Raw genomic sequence first — 14,992 nt, 5'->3', positions numbered from 1 at the left:
CTTGTTTGTTGGTGTAGCGACGCCGACGCCTCTGCGCCCGCATAACGTGCACCGAAACACGTCCCTTCTCCCGCGTTCGATTTTTTTTTCTCGGCCTCCTCGAAAACCCTACTTGGACGTCCGACCAACGAGCAACGACGTACACGCGTACTGACGTGATAGATACGTTGCCAGTGCGTTCTTGGCAAGTAGGAGATCGCGAAGAGGAACGTTGCTGGTGCGTTGTTGGTTGGTTTCTTCGTCTACCTTTTGTTCTTGTTGGCGTTTGCGCATTGATGTTCGACACACACACACACACACACACACACACACGCACACACACACACACACACACACACACACACACACTCGAACACACACACATCATATATTTTGGTTGTCTCGACGATACCGACAGTTCGACCTCTCCCTCCCTCATTGATTATATTGCGCTGCTTGGCTTTCCCCTCCTCCTCTCTTTCCCTCTCCCTTTTTCTTGTGTTGCTCGCTCTCCTCGTTGCCTTCCTTCCGCTCCTTCCGTCGTTGGCGTTGTTGTTGTTGTTGCGCACCCCAGTGGCCTTCCGCGGAATTCGTCTGTAGGTGCGTGTGTGTGTGTCAGTTGCCTGTAGCAAGCGGCTGCGGCTCCTCGCCTTCAACTGGTGCGCTGTTCTCTCCCACCACGTCTGCGCGATTTATGCGGTGCTGATTGCTTTTTCGGTCTGCCGTCGGCTATCCTTCACTATTCTGCGAGTGTGCCACACCAGGGAGGAGGGGAGGGGTGGGTGGGCGAGCGTCGGTGAACTCGACGGGATACAAAGCCAAAGGGCCCCGCTGCATCTGCGCACCCAGTACTCCATCGAGGGAAAGGGAACAGCACCATCATGCTGCAAACCGTGCAGCAATCGTGGCCGCGACGCGGCCGAGACTTTGTTCTCCCTGAAGTTCCCATTCTCGAGTCGCCGGAGTGGAGTGACGAGGATGACGACATCAACCGGACGCGAACGCCGCTGAGCGTAGAGACGGAAGCCCGTGCGCCTGCTGCGCGCATCGCTGACAGCCGCCCCATGCTCAGTCCGGCGATGCGCTTGCCTCCGATGGTTCGTGGCGCGTCGCCGCCCTTTGCGCATCAGATGGCGCCACCGTCGGCTGGATTCAACCACCCCTGCAGTTACGAAGCCGCGCGGGTCAGCGACAGCCGCAGCGCGAATGAAGGCAATCACCGTTTTTGTGCTAGTCGGAAAGCGAACGGCGGTGGTGACACGGGTGTCAGCGCCACCCCGTGCAGCGGCGACGCGGCTAGGAAGCAGCACTCGATTCTCAACGTTGGTCCGCGCGAATGCTGGCCGGTCGACGGTCACAACGGGGACGACAGTGACTCGCCTCCTCAGATGAGCATCGGGCCGTTTGTTTCGGTGCGGGGGCCCAGCTGTTTCCCGTTCGAGGCCGGCAGCTTGTTTGTGTCGTCCACGCATCACCTCGGCGACGACGACGACGAATCAAGCAGCGCGGCAACGGGCAGCAGCAACAGCAGCAGCGACACTGACCGCACCAGGACGAGCAGTGACTCCACCGACAGCAGCTCGAACTACCAGCAGCAGAGGGCGTCGATGAGCCCGTTCTCCCACGGCTCCACACAGGTAGGGGGGCTGCTGGGCGGCGGCGGGTGCCCGCAGCAGCCGTCGGCCCCCTCCTACGGTATCGAGGTCGGCCCGTCCATCTTTGTCAGACTGCCGCAGCAGAACCCCTCGCTACTCGACACCCCTGTCGCCGGGCGGACCGGGCTGATTACGGCTGCCGAGGCAGCTCCATCAATCTTTCGCACCTTCTTCCACGAGGATGACGGTTCGTACGACATGACCGGTTTCCACCACGACAGCGCATCTGCGTTCCATCAGGATGATACGGCAGCGTTGTCCATGACGCTCAGCGCTGCCTCGGCGCGCGCAGCGAACGGCGGCGCGCGCGTGGCAATTTCCTGCGGCCGCGAAGGAAGGGCAGATGCGACGAACTCGGCTGCTGCAGGGACGCACCAAGACTCGAGCAACCACACGATCACGACAGTCAGCGGCGACGGTGGACTGCAGCGCGGCCCGCTCAGCAACCGCCGCCAGGGCTCCTTCTTCACAACGGTGGACGAGGCGCTGTACGAGACGCACGCCCACCCGACCGCGCCACGCTCGCCGAACGCGGTTGTGCTGGTGTCTACTGACGTGTCTCCCATGCACCACATGGACGCGTTTCAGGCAAGCAGAGGCGCGACGGAGCCGCAGCACCAACATCAAGGCGCCACTCACAACGGCAACAACGACAGTCGAGATACGCGGCGAAGACGGATGCAGCCGGCTTTGTGGCATTCGTCCCCACCAGAGAAGACGAGCACACAGCTCAGCGGCATCCATGCAGCGTTGGCGGAGTACGTACTCCTACCTCGGAGAGAAGCGAGTCCTATGATGCCGTCAGTGGCCACTGTCAAGAGCACGCCGGCGAGCAACAGCGGTGTCGGCGATGCAAATCGCAAGGGTGACACGCAGGACGGCGACAAGGACTCACGGCCACAGGAACATGGCACTCGCTTTCTCGAGTCTGCCGACCCGGAGCCCGACATCTTGCTCGGGAGGGACGCCCTGGAGGGCGGCACCCGTGACAACGATGGCTGTCTCTACCCGAGCATGGTATGGATAAAGGCGAAGCAGCTTTCCAGTGCACCATCTTCGGTACGGACGTCTCATTCAAGTGCAAAGCCGAATACCAAGCGGCTCAACTTTAGAAGTCGCATCACGCCACGCGGACACAGGGCCGCCGCCGCGCCGGTTGCGGGTGCAACTGCGAGCAATCAGGCACCAGCTGTATCCGAGCGCCGCTGCACCGATTCGACGGCTTTCTCCCTCGAGGCGCCTGACGGCACTGGTTTCGGTGCCACGGACTCTGCAACGAACTGCACCGCTAATGCCGGCGGCGGCGGCGGCCGTACTGGACACAATGCTGTCATGATGGACTGGGACGAGTACGGCCTCCTGGCGTGGGCCACTAAAAGTCCTCTTAGAACGTGCCCCGAGTCTGCCGCAGCGTTCGGTGCGCGAGGCGGCGACGGCGGCGCGGGTGCAGCGAACGAATCGGTGACGGTCACCGACAGCGCGGCCTCGCACACGACCAGCAGGAAAGCCACGCTGCCCATCTCCGTGAAGGCGTCTTCTGCGAAACCGACGCGTAGATGGACCGACAAGGTCAGACCCCGCCGCGGCGAGAGCCCGCACACGGCCGTCACGTTTGTCGAGGAAACCGCCCCGTTTGCACCCGTCAACGATGACAGGTCACCATCCAGCGGCGCCACGCTGGCTGCGCCGCCGTGTGAACAGGCTCCGAGTACCCCGCCGCATCTGCTAGCGACGATGGCGGCGGTGACGACTGAATCTGGTCGCCCACAGTTGCTGCCGACCGCTTCGCTTCTGTGCCCCACGACGTACAGCATGTTGGCCGTCACGACGGGCAAAGTGGCTGGTAGCGGCACCCCTGCGGCGACCGCACCATCCCCGAGTGTGAGCGGCGAGCCTTCCGTGGCCACCACAGCGGCGGGGCCACGCGCGGCGCCTTCCCACACCTTGAGCCCCCCCGGCGAGTACTTCTTCAACAGCTTCCACACCAACCTGACTATCGCTGGTTCCCTAGGCGACGAGGACAACGCGAGCGATGCCGTGCTGGTGTCTCCGCTGCCGAACATGTCAAACCCAGCTGACGCGGAAGGGCACACGACGGGCGCCGCTCAACGTCGCCTGAGCAGCATCAACGGTGGCAGTCGCCAAAACCATCCTACGATTCCGTCGTTTCAGTGGCTAGGACAACAGCGGCAGCAACGGAATGGTGGCCGGACGGGTTCCCACATCTTCATTCCTTCCTCCTCCGCGTCTTCCTCTGCAGCGTCGGCCAGCACCTCCGTTGCATCTACGGCTCTCGCGTGGAGGGGGATGAAAGGTGCTCAAGGCAACACGGTTGCCACCTTGAAGGCCGACTATGAGCTGCTTACGGTAGGCGCGGACGTGACCAGCGTCAACGGGAGGCGCACTGGCGGCTTTGTGGCTTTGGAAGCACGCACGAACCTCTCCGCGGAGGCTCAGGCATCCCCCGCGAACTTGGGGCGGGTCGCATCTAGGCGCCCTATCATCGAAGACCCGGGCGATGTTGAATCGGTAGACAACAGCCGCCGCCGCTCAGAACCAGCTTCCATTGTAAGCGCCGAGGAAGTGCAGCCACCGCGAAATAGGCGTAAGTCGCCGCACTGGCGCCTGCACGCATCGCCGGCGGAACGGTGAAGGGAACGCTGCTCCTCTTCGCGAGACGACTCGGCGCATTGTGCACACAGGCGGCTAGCGTCTGCGCCGGTTCCCATCCCGAATACAGCTATCACGGACGGGGTACTACTCTCTCGGCTACCGCGTTGGTCTGGCCTGTCGATCAGGCAGAAAGAGCTCGCCGCCGCCATCTCCGCAACATACTGTGTCCGTGCTGACGAAGGCGGCAATCTTGAACTCCGGGGAAAGCGGGGCACTTCACGACTCGGCTGGCACGTCACCTCAGAAATGCCATCTTCGTTCCTCGTCTCTCGAAGATCGCAGCGACTCAAGATCCTCGCGAAGTGCATGACCATGTAAACGAGCGAGGGCGTACGCTCGCCCCACTTTAAAGTGTATGTGCCACCGCAACGGGACAGCATATGTGTGCGTGCATGGATGTCGATGTGCGTGCACCCCCTTGTCTGTTGCCCTTATCGGTAGTTGGCCCACTCCCTCTTTTCGCTTCGACTTGTGCTGCTCATCCCCTCCTCCTCGTCTCCGGTGCTCCTCGCTGGCTTTCGCGACAAGGAATAGGGAACAGAGAAGCACTAAACAACAGTCGTCGGCTCTCCGTTGTGTGTCTCTGTCTTTTTCTGCTGTCCAAGTCGGCGTATCTATGCGCGTGTGCTGTGTGCCTGCGTGTGCGGGGACGGCCTGCGCGATACCGGAGTTGGTCCGTGTACAAGCTCACAAACGAAGCACCGCCATCTTTTCACCTCACCATCCCCCTTTTATTTCTCTGTCTGTCTGTCTGTCTGTGTGTGTGCGTGTACGCATGTATGCACTCGGCTGGTGCGATACACGGAGTCACGCGAGTATGCACAGGCGAAGGGGCAACGAAAACGGCAGAAAAAATGAGCGGCCGCTCCATGCGTGTCCGGGAAAAGGGTGTAGAGGCGGAGCGCGCTTGCACCTCTTCTTACCCGAGCTCCCTTCTCTTTCCTGCACGATCTCTTCTCTATGCAGTGTGCCCCCTCCTCCCCCTCCTCCCCCTCCTCCGTTCTTCTTCACAGGGCGCTGTGCGGTGGGGGCAGGGTGCGGGGGTGGTGGCCGTGTCACCATTCTCCCTCGTGCTTTTCGCGTTGCGTCGTCCGTTGCGTTTCTGATTACGGGCGTTCCAAAACCGTTTCACCGTCGTCTCCCATGACGCTGTTCATGTGCCTTCCGATGTGTCTGTGACGTCGGTGGCCACCCGGGACTGATGTCCGAGTGTGTCGACCACGCGAGGGTCCGCCAATCAAATGCGCGCAGTACAGGTTTTCGTGCCTCGGCGAACACCTTCGTCTTTGTTTTCGTTCCAGGAAGTGGCTGCACACACCGCAACCGCATGCGCTATGCGCATGGCGTGCCCTCTCGCTCGCTCGCTCTCTCTCTCCCAACCGTCTACTTTACGCCGTCTAAACAATGCGCCGTATCTCCTCTCCTCTCCCCCTTTCCTTGCTTCCTTTCACGCTTCACATCTGCTGACATACTCGTGCGCCTTCGCTGCTGTGGCTGCTCTGACCTCTCCCTTTCCGGATCCTCGCTCACACACCCCCTCCTCTTCCTCCGGTGTGGGTCTTGGGGCGTCGCGCGTTGCCACTCGACGTTTTGCTCTCCCTCCCCTCCGTCCCCCTACCTGAAACGCACACCACGACCAGCAATCAACAGCAACCAACACGCACCACGCGCCACCACCACAACCGCTGCGCACAACGGGCCCGCTTCGCTGCGATTTATTTTTCTTGCGAAAACGGGAAGGACAAGCAGAGAGCGAACAGAGAAGGAAAAGGAGCAAGTACGTACACCCCACCCACTCCGCTCACTGTATCTATTCATTTCGAAGGCGCATCGACTCCTCCCCCCTCCCCCTTGCAGGTATCATCACGGCGGCGCCTATATATATATATATTATACACACACGCACACACTGTTACTTGCCGCGCTGCGCATATTTGTTTTAGCGGACGAGTGTGTTGGGTTCTCGGCCCCTTTTGTGTTTCCAATCTCCTCACACACGTGAGCACAGAAGACGACTCGAGTCCCTCGACGGACTTGTCCGAGATTCGCGTGAGGAAAAGTGTGTGTTTGTGTGTGTGTGTGTGTGTGTGTGTGTGCAAGGCCGCGCGAGGTACTTGCCTCGTTACACGGCACTTCTGTCGTTTAGGAACAAGTCATGCCGTCCGCAAAGGAGGTAGCAGAGGCGCGCGCCTACGCGCAGGCGCAGGAAGAGGCCACCGACAAGCGCAAGCTGCAGAACATCAGCGAGACGGAGCTGAATGAGCTTGACACCCTCACGAACGACCAGCTGCGCACACGTGCGCGCAATCTGCACCAAGAGACGCAGACGCTCCGTAGCTTCGAGAACCGCTCGAAGCAGGAGTTGGTCTCCCTCAAGCGGGACGTGGAGATGGGCAAAAAGCGTGTAAAGGAGAACAACCGCCTGCCTTACCTCGTCGCGAGCATTGCCGAGGTGCTTGACTTGAGCGACGACGAGGACGAGGCGGAGGAGCTGGCCGTCGGCCGCAAGAAGCCGGAGCGGAAGCAGAAAAGCGCCGTCGTGAAGACGACGAATCGGTACACCGTGTTCCTGCCCGTCGCCGGCCTCGTTGACGCGGAGCGGCTGTCGCCGGAAGATCTGGTAGGCGTGAACAAGGACACATTCCTAGTGCTCGACACGCTGCCGCCGGACTACGACAGCCGTGTCAAGGCGATGGAGATCGACGAAAAGCCGAAGGAGAAGTACACAGATGTCGGTGGGCTGGATAAGCAAATCAACGAGCTGATTGAAGCTGTCGTGATGCCCATCACGCACAAGGAGCAGTTCGAGAAGATTGGCATCCAGCCCCCAAAGGGGGTGCTGCTGTACGGGTCGCCCGGTACGGGCAAGACGATGCTGGCGCGTGCCTGTGCGGCAGCGACGGACGCGTGCATCCTGCGCCTTGCGGGGCCGCAGCTGGTGCAGATGTTCATCGGCGACGGTGCCCGCATTGTGCGCGACGCCTTTGCTCTTGCGAAGAAGAAGGCGCCTTCCATCATCTTCATTGACGAGCTCGACGCCGTAGGCTCGAAGCGCTCGGACGAGGGCAAGCACGGCAGCCGCGAGGTGCAGCGCACCATGCTGGAGCTACTCTCCCAGCTGGATGGCTTTGGCAGCAGCGACGATGTGAAGGTGATCGCCGCCACCAATCGCATTGACGTGCTTGACCCGGCACTGCTGCGCAGTGGTCGCCTAGACCGCAAGGTGGAGTTCCCAATGCCGGACGAGGAGGCGCGCGCCAGCATTTTGGAGATTCACTCGCGCCGCATGAATCTCGACAAGGACGTGAATTTCAAGGAGCTTGCCCGATGCACAGATGACATGAACGGCGCACAGCTCAAGGCTGTGTGTGTCGAGGCTGGCATGCTGGCCCTGCGCCACGATCGCACGTATGTGGCACACGAGGACTTCGTTGAGGGCGTGGCCGCGGTGCAGGCGCGCAAGAAGACGAACCTCAACTACTATGCATAACTGCACATTCACGCGCACGTGTTTCATCTTTCGCCCCTTTTGCTGGTCGTCCGTCCCTCCCCCCTCCCCCCGTGGTGCACCGCAACGTGCACCGATCACTGGGCAGCGCCGCTTCGTTCTAGGACGGAAGGGGAAGGACACAACAGGGGAAGAGAGCGGGCAGAGGTCGCAGGTTGCACAACACCAGTGCGTATTACCGGTCAAACGAGGAGGAGGGAGAGGGAAGACGAGGAAGACGGACGAAACAGAACGCAGAAGAGAGGGGGACACGGCCACACATGCGTGCGCTCACTCACAGAGACGAGGGGAGGGGGAGGGGGAGGGGTGCAGTTGTCGCGCTTGTTTGGCGTTATGTGCGTTGCTTGTGAGCACAAGAGGGTCGTGATATGATGCTGGTTGATTTCGTTGTTCCTGTTCTGTGCGTGATGACATGTCGTCTGTGGAAGCGGCACCGCTCACGTAGCCAAGAGGATGGCATGCATGTGCACGTGTATATGTACCCCTCTGTGTGCCGCCGCTCTACCTTTCCATAATAGTGGCGACTTGACATTCTTGCTCACGCACACAGTTACACGCGCATGCTGACATACTTAGGCGCACGAGTACACGGATGCGTACAAGAGACAGACGCCCTCGCCCGCTTCCCTTTTCTCCCTCCATGTCTGTCGAGCACTTCTCACACTTCATGCATTCCCCGCGTGGTTTGCTTGGTTGTGTTTTTGCTTCGCTGAGGTTGCACATCCCCCACCCGCGCCGCGGCTGCACGCGAGCAAAGGAGCCGCTGCATTCACTTGACGCTCTCTCTCCCTCCCCCTTTCCCTCTCCCTTTTTTGTCGGTCATTGTCTCTCCGTCACGCGTTACTCGTGGAATATGCGTTTCCTGAGCTGTCGGTGCCTCTGTGTGGATGTATGTGTGCGTGCCTTGCGGTCATGTGGGGTAACATGACGACGGCGAGACCTCATGTGGTGGGCGACGCTGCTCACACCTTTGGTTTGCTGTGTGCTTGCGGGGGTGACTCTATTCGCACATGCTCCATCGTTATGAGCTGTGTGACGAGCCCCCCTCTCCTCCTCCAAAGTGCTTTTTCTTTTCGTATTCGGGAGCAAGAGCGGAGGAAAAGAACAGCCCTCAACGAGGAGGAGGAGCCACGATGCTTAGTGTGTGCGATGGCTGCCCAAACGGTCGTGGGTGGGGCGTGATGTGTGTTAGAGGTCACATATGGCTCATGTCTTCTCCCCTCTTCCTTCATGACAGTCGCTGCGCTTCGAGCGCACATGAATACCTTGTGATCGGGCCGCACAACACAACCGCCACCTTGACTTGCCTCTCTCTCTCTGTTTGAGCAGCGCTGGCTCCACTGGGTGGACGGATACCAGGGACGGCGCTCCACGCCAGCCCTCAGAGCCGGTCTACTACCTCGGGGGTTCTCGGTTCGATGGCACAGCGAGAGCAATACGCCGCTGCGTCGGTGCATTGCGCTTGCGAGCCGTCCACTCCCGCCTTTACCGTCTCACCTCCTTCTTCGCTTGTCCTTTCCTAAATTGCTTGCGCCTCGCGGCTTTCTCACGCACGCTCTCGCACGCTCGCTGGCCACACCGAACACACGCACGCATACACGCGTTTACGTACCCGCACTCGTTCACCATATGCATGACATCACCGTCGTCTGGTTGTTCTGTCTTCCTTTGTTGGCGATGTGCTGCTGCATCTTTTCCTCCATCGCCTGTCGCCATGCACACACGCACGTACACACGAAAAGAACAGCCAACTCTCTCGACTTGTTTTCTCACCTAATCGTGCGACTCAAGCACACAAAACCCACAACGCATCGGAACCACAGGGAAGATTACGTTGTGTGTTGCGCTGGCAAGGTCTATCCTCATCTCTCCTCTCCGAGCGTCGGCGTGTCAGGGGTGCGTCTCTCTCCATCGTGAAGGGCCGCCGGAATCGCCGCCTCTCTCTCTCTCTCTCTCTCGACCGGCGTGCGCGTGGGCGCGCTTCCGTGTCTCTCCTCAGCTTATATTTCATTGTTTTCTTTCGAACTCCTTTTCGTTTTTCTTTTACTGACTCTTAATTGGTGTGAGCGCTGTCTTTGCTCCTGTTTCCTGCACGAGCTGGTCATGCAGGCAGCTCGTCTCCCGACTCGGATTGCCACCGGCGACGGTGAGGATGCGCCGCAGACTCCACCCGTCCACGCCCCGGCGACCCCCGCCGCCACGGACGAGCAGGAGACGGATCAACCCCAGCAGGCTGTAGGCGAGGCGACGACGCCCGCGGACCGGGCTGGGTTTCAGCCGCCCTCCGCCGAGGCCCTGGCCACCCGGCAGAGCCGCAATAGCGCCGGCGCGGAGAAGATGGGTGGCGGTCAGCGGCTGAGAGACCACACGACGGCCCAGCGCCGCCTCATGCAGGATTACCGCACGTTCCAAAAGAACATGGCCGAGGGCACCAGCTCCAACATCACCGCGCTGCCTGTAGATGGTGACTTCTTTCACTGGCACGCCGTCATCTCGGGCCCTTGCGACACACCGTGGGAGGGCGGCCTCTTCAAGCTGGACCTCATCTTCGGCGATGACTACCCGTTCTCGCCGCCAAAGGTCCGCTTCCGCACCAAGGATGTCTTTCATCCCAATGTCTACGTTGACGGCAACATCTGTATGGACACGCTGAAGAGCAGTTGGCAATCATCGCTTAACCTGGAGGCGCTGCTGATATCGATTCAGTCCCTTCTGTCAGACCCAAACCCACTCTCTGCCGCCAACGGGGCGGCGGCGCGGCTCCTGACGGAGAACCGTAGCGCCTACGACGAGAAGATACGCGCCTTGGTGGAGGAAAGCCTTGAGCAGAGTTTTTCCATGGATGATGATAGCGATGACGCCGAGGTGGATGAGGAGGCCGTTTAGTCCCCCTCCCGCACTGCGACAGGTGCGGTGTGTCGGCATGTACGTGTCTTGTGCGTGCATGTGTGTTGCCTGTGTGGCTCGTTCCCTGGTTGTGCTTCTCATTTCTTTTCCGTTCTTTTAGTGTTTTCGTGCTCTTTTCTTTATGTATGTGTGTGTGTGTGCGCGCACCCCGTCATGCCTCTGCTCCCCTTCTGCCATGTTCCTCCCTCTGTCGTCTGGCCCGATCCCGCCCCGGCTCTCCTCCACATCCCGCCTCCACCCCTCCGTGACGCGCTCCTCTGTCTTCTCTGCGAAAAAAGGCAAACATACGGTTGTGCTTTAGCTTGTTGTAGCCCCTCCCACCTTTCCTCTCCCCTCTTTTCTCTCTCTTCCTTCTTCAGCTCACTTACATTTTCCTCGCGCCTACTCTTCTCCGTGCTCTGTGTTTCTTGTTGTTTTCCTTTTGCGTGTGGTATGTCTCCTCGCCTCCATCCCCCGCCTCGCGCTCACACCGCAATATTAGCGGGATGAGCGCACGCACACGCCGAGAAGGAGAGGGTGGTGGGACGGCTTCCCTATTGCTGCGGTCTGCATGCCTGTGTGTATGCGTGTATGTGCCTGGTCTCCCCACTTACACCATCCCCGCTCCCTCCATCTTCTCCTCTCTTCGCTTTATCAATCGATGCCGACCCTGAGAATAGTACGACTTGCTGCTGCTGCTCTCTTTCTTCTCTGTTTCTTGGATAGCCAAACATATTGTTTTTGTGCCGCCGGGTATCCCCATCCCCACTTCTGTCTAGTTGCCCGTCCCCCTCCTCCCATCCTCTTTCCCCTCATACACACCCCTCTCCCAAATCACTGCCTCCGTTGTTGCGTTTTTTGTTCAGCTAATGTGTGTGTGTGTGTGTGTGTGCGTGTGTGTATGGGGAAGGGGAACCCTTTCACGCCGCATTCTAGTCATTTCCTCATACATACCGACGGGTTGCATATGGATGTATATATAGAAATATATATATTTCTTGCCCCCCTCCCCCCAGACACTTTTGCTTGCTTGCTCGATGGCTTCATCACATCTGCATCACCGTCTCTCCTTTTCTCTTTCTCTCTCTCTCTCTCTGTGTGTGTGTGTGTGTGTGTGCGTGTGTGTGTGTGCCGGTGTGCAGGCAACACGGCGCGTGGGAGGGGTTTCGTTGCTGCTTGCGTCTTCGTGTTTCGTGGTTTCTGTGACGGCAAGGAAGTTTTCTGTACTTCTGGGCTTGATACGTCGTCGCGCATCGTTGCTCGTGTGCGTGGCGTCGTTAGCTTTTCTTTTGCGTGCCATGTCTGCCCGTGCTTGCTTGGTGTGCTTCGATTTTTTTTGTGTGTGTGTTTTGCTTTGGGCCGCTCGGAGTCGTGCATGGATGCCTTACTCATCTCTTCGCATCACCTCCTCCTGCTCCTTCTCCTTCCGACATGTGTGCATGTGTGTGTGTGTGTGTGGTGGGGGGCGTTCTCGTGCCCACGGCGGATTCGGAGCACAAGCGGGGAAAGGACGGGAATGGAGAATTTAAGAAACATGTGCGGTGCGTGTGTAAGTGTGTGTGTGTGTGTGTGTGTTTCTCGTCCGCTTCATCGACGTTGACATTCTCACCGGGGCTTGCCGATGTGGTGTGGTGTCAGTGCCAGCACAACAAAGTGGAAAGGGTAGGCGGGCAGGGAATGGTGCAAGGTAAATGGGCAAATCTAGCAGAGAAAAACAAGAGAAGGCCTGCGAGGTACCGTCGAGGGTAGAAAAGGTGGGGTGGGGCGGAGGGGGGAGGAAAGGAAGTACCCAGCCAATGTCTTCCTCACGGCGCCTCCTCTGAGTACGATTGACGGACGATGCTTTTCACCGATTAACGGGCGCTGAGGTGGTTTTGCTGCTGCTCTTGCCAATTTGCCGTGCTCTAGCGCTTGCTCTCGTATTTTATTTCCTCAGGTCTTTTGTCCCACCACCTCCCTGATGTCTGCCGAGCACACCTCACCGCGGTGCCAGGGCCCAGCGCCCACTCTTTGTGGGCAGGCCAAGTAGCCTGCAGCCTGCCTATGAGCACGGCTGCGGACTCCTGGTGCCAGCGGACTGGTGTGGGCTGGCGCTGTGCGGGTGAGACCGACGGCCATGATGACGCTTGGACCAGCTCACTGCGGATCATGCCGGCGATTCAACGAATGCGCGCATCCAGCTACTGCCTTTCTGCCTTTGCTGCGCTGCGGCGATGCTGAGCGTGGCCCCGGGGCCTAGCCTGCGCTGTACGCAGCGGCATTGCGGTGGGCTGCGCGGCGCCAGACGGTGCTGGTGGGCTCGGCTGCTTGGCATAGCTGTGGTGTGCAGCCGATGCAGACGAGCGGTGGCTGTGTGTGCGCGTGTGCGTTGGCTTGCTCGTGGTGGACGGCCACGTAAAGGAACGCAGAGGTGAGAAACCCTTTTATCTCTCGGTGGCTGTCTCAACTGGCGACGTGCTTCACGCCTGTCGGTTGTGGTTTCGCCGTTGTCATGCAGCCAGGCGAGCGCACGCCTCTCCTACGACTCTCTGCCTCCCTTCTCGCCGCTGATCTCTCGCGTTCCCGCTGTCTACAAGAGCACCGTGTTTTGTCACCAATGATCAACGAGCACGTCTGCCTGATCAGTCAGGAGCTGGTCTTGGTGCCGTACCTGGCGCCATTTGTGCCACGTTACCATGAATGGATGTGCGACCCGGGGCTGCTCGCGGCCACTGAGAGCGAGCCCTTGTCCCTCGAGGAGGAGCGCGAGAACCAGCTGTTGTGGCTGCAATCCACGGACAAGATGACGTTTATCCTGCTGGCGCCGGCTACACTTCATCATGCCGACGCCTCTGCCGTCGGAGAGGACAGTCCTTCTCGAGGTGCAGAGGAGCGGCAGCAACGGCAAAACGAGGAAGGCGCCCACGCTCGGCTCCTGAGCTTGTGTGGGACGGTGCCGCCACTCGAAGAGGTGTTTGCGACAGCGTCGTCGTCGCCCGCTGCCTCTCTCGCGTCGTTTTGCCGCCCAGCCGCTGCTGTGTCGTACCCGGGCAGCATTGTCACCACCGCAGATTACACGTGCACCGTGTCGGAGTTGCATCCTCAGCGAGAGAGAACAAGCACATCCGGCTGCGCGTTCCCGCTGTTGAAGCGGTACGCTCCCTCGCAGGTGAAAGAGCTCTTCAGCAGCGACACACTTTCAGCTGGGTCGCAGCCGCAAGGAGCCTGTGCGAGAGCTGAGGAGGTGCAGCGCCGTGCGCTGGCGCAGTCGTACGTCATGATCGGCGATTGCAATCTCTTTTTGCTGGAAGAGGAGGACGATGGAGGCGACGGGGTCGGTGACGGGGTTGCCGCGTTTGGCTGGTCCAGCTCCTGCGAACAACAGCAACACAGCCGATCCCCCACGTCTGCTGCGATACCGTCGGACGGCAGCCCGCCGCTTACTCCAGTTTCCGCCTTGGCACCCTCGCGTACGTTCGAGGTTGAGGTGATGGTGGCCGACCCAGCCTTCCGGCGTCGCGGGTTGGCTGAGGCTGCCGTCCGTATGATCATGCAGTACGCCGTCGCCGTCTGCGGTGGGACCCGCTTCGTGGCAAAGATCCTTGCCACGAACACCGGCAGCATCGCGCTGTTTACGGAGCGCCTCAAGTTCGCACCGTTTAAGGAGGTGAAGGTGTTCAACGAGGTCCACTTCGCACGCTCGCTGAGGACGGAGAAGGAGCGCCGTGCGTGGGAGCTGGAGTGCCGGCGAAGCAGGTGCGGGCGCACCGCGTGTAGCAGTGCTTCTCTGCACGGTCGAACGGCGGGGTGCGAAAGCCCTGCAGGTGCCGTGCCAGACGGCTCAAGAGGAACCGATAAGCCGGAGGAGCTACCGTCCGCGTTGCCACCACACTCGCAGCAGGCCGGGTCGGAACTGAGCCACACGTACTGGTGCTCACCACTGGACAAGGTCGTAGCGTCTTCGATTCGGATCTTCACACAAGCGCCATAAGGCGTACACGTTGAATGCGTCCACGACGTAGCCAACTGCAGCGGCAGCGCGGCAGGGAGGGGGGCAGATAAGGGGGAGGTGGTGCATGAGCTGCCTCTCGTATGGATGTGGGGGAGGCTTCAGTGCCGCTACAACCCCGTCAGGACAGCACCCTCTGACTTCGTGGCTCTCGCTCTCAGTGCTCCTTTGTGTTTACGCTGCGATCCACATCACTCTTCTCCCTTTATCCTCGTGAAGCTGAGGCATTGAGGCATCATGTCTTCGCGGCAACAGCATGCGACCATCGGCGGCAGTGCAGCAGCGTGCTTCTTGTGTTTATGC

At 60.0% G+C, this 14,992-nt stretch overlaps 4 protein-coding genes across 4 annotated transcripts; all 4 read left to right on the top strand.

Annotated features, from left to right (window-relative positions):
* Positions 1-860: 860 nt before the first annotated feature.
* LMJF_22_0630 (hypothetical protein) lies at positions 861-4,286 on the top strand (the record flags this gene model as incomplete). Its single annotated transcript, XM_001683162.1, has 1 exon — positions 861-4,286. One exon carries the CDS (start codon positions 861-863, stop codon positions 4,284-4,286), a length of 3,426 nt encoding a protein of 1,141 aa, XP_001683214.1.
* Positions 4,287-6,462: 2,176 nt separating this feature from the next.
* LMJF_22_0620 (putative proteasome regulatory ATPase subunit 5) lies at positions 6,463-7,797 on the top strand (the record flags this gene model as incomplete). The annotated part of the gene is made up of 1 exon (XM_001683161.1): positions 6,463-7,797. One exon carries the CDS (start codon positions 6,463-6,465, stop codon positions 7,795-7,797), a length of 1,335 nt encoding a protein of 444 aa, XP_001683213.1.
* A 2,121-nt stretch (positions 7,798-9,918) lies between these two features.
* LMJF_22_0610 (ubiquitin-conjugating enzyme-like protein) lies at positions 9,919-10,701 on the top strand (the record flags this gene model as incomplete). The annotated part of the gene is made up of 1 exon (XM_001683160.1): positions 9,919-10,701. The coding sequence occupies one exon, from the start codon at positions 9,919-9,921 to the stop codon at positions 10,699-10,701; it is 783 nt and encodes a 260-aa protein (XP_001683212.1).
* Positions 10,702-13,192: 2,491 nt separating this feature from the next.
* Positions 13,193-14,671, top strand: LMJF_22_0600 (conserved hypothetical protein; the record flags this gene model as incomplete). The annotated part of the gene is made up of 1 exon (XM_001683159.1): positions 13,193-14,671. One exon carries the CDS (start codon positions 13,193-13,195, stop codon positions 14,669-14,671), a length of 1,479 nt encoding a protein of 492 aa, XP_001683211.1.
* Positions 14,672-14,992: the final 321 nt, after the last annotated feature.

This window comes from Leishmania major, chromosome 22, assembly GCF_000002725.2.
Source record: "Leishmania major strain Friedlin complete genome, chromosome 22".
In the NCBI taxonomy this organism is placed as follows: Eukaryota; Euglenozoa; class Kinetoplastea; order Trypanosomatida; family Trypanosomatidae; genus Leishmania; species Leishmania major.
This window is presented reverse-complemented; position numbering and strand designations above follow the sequence as displayed.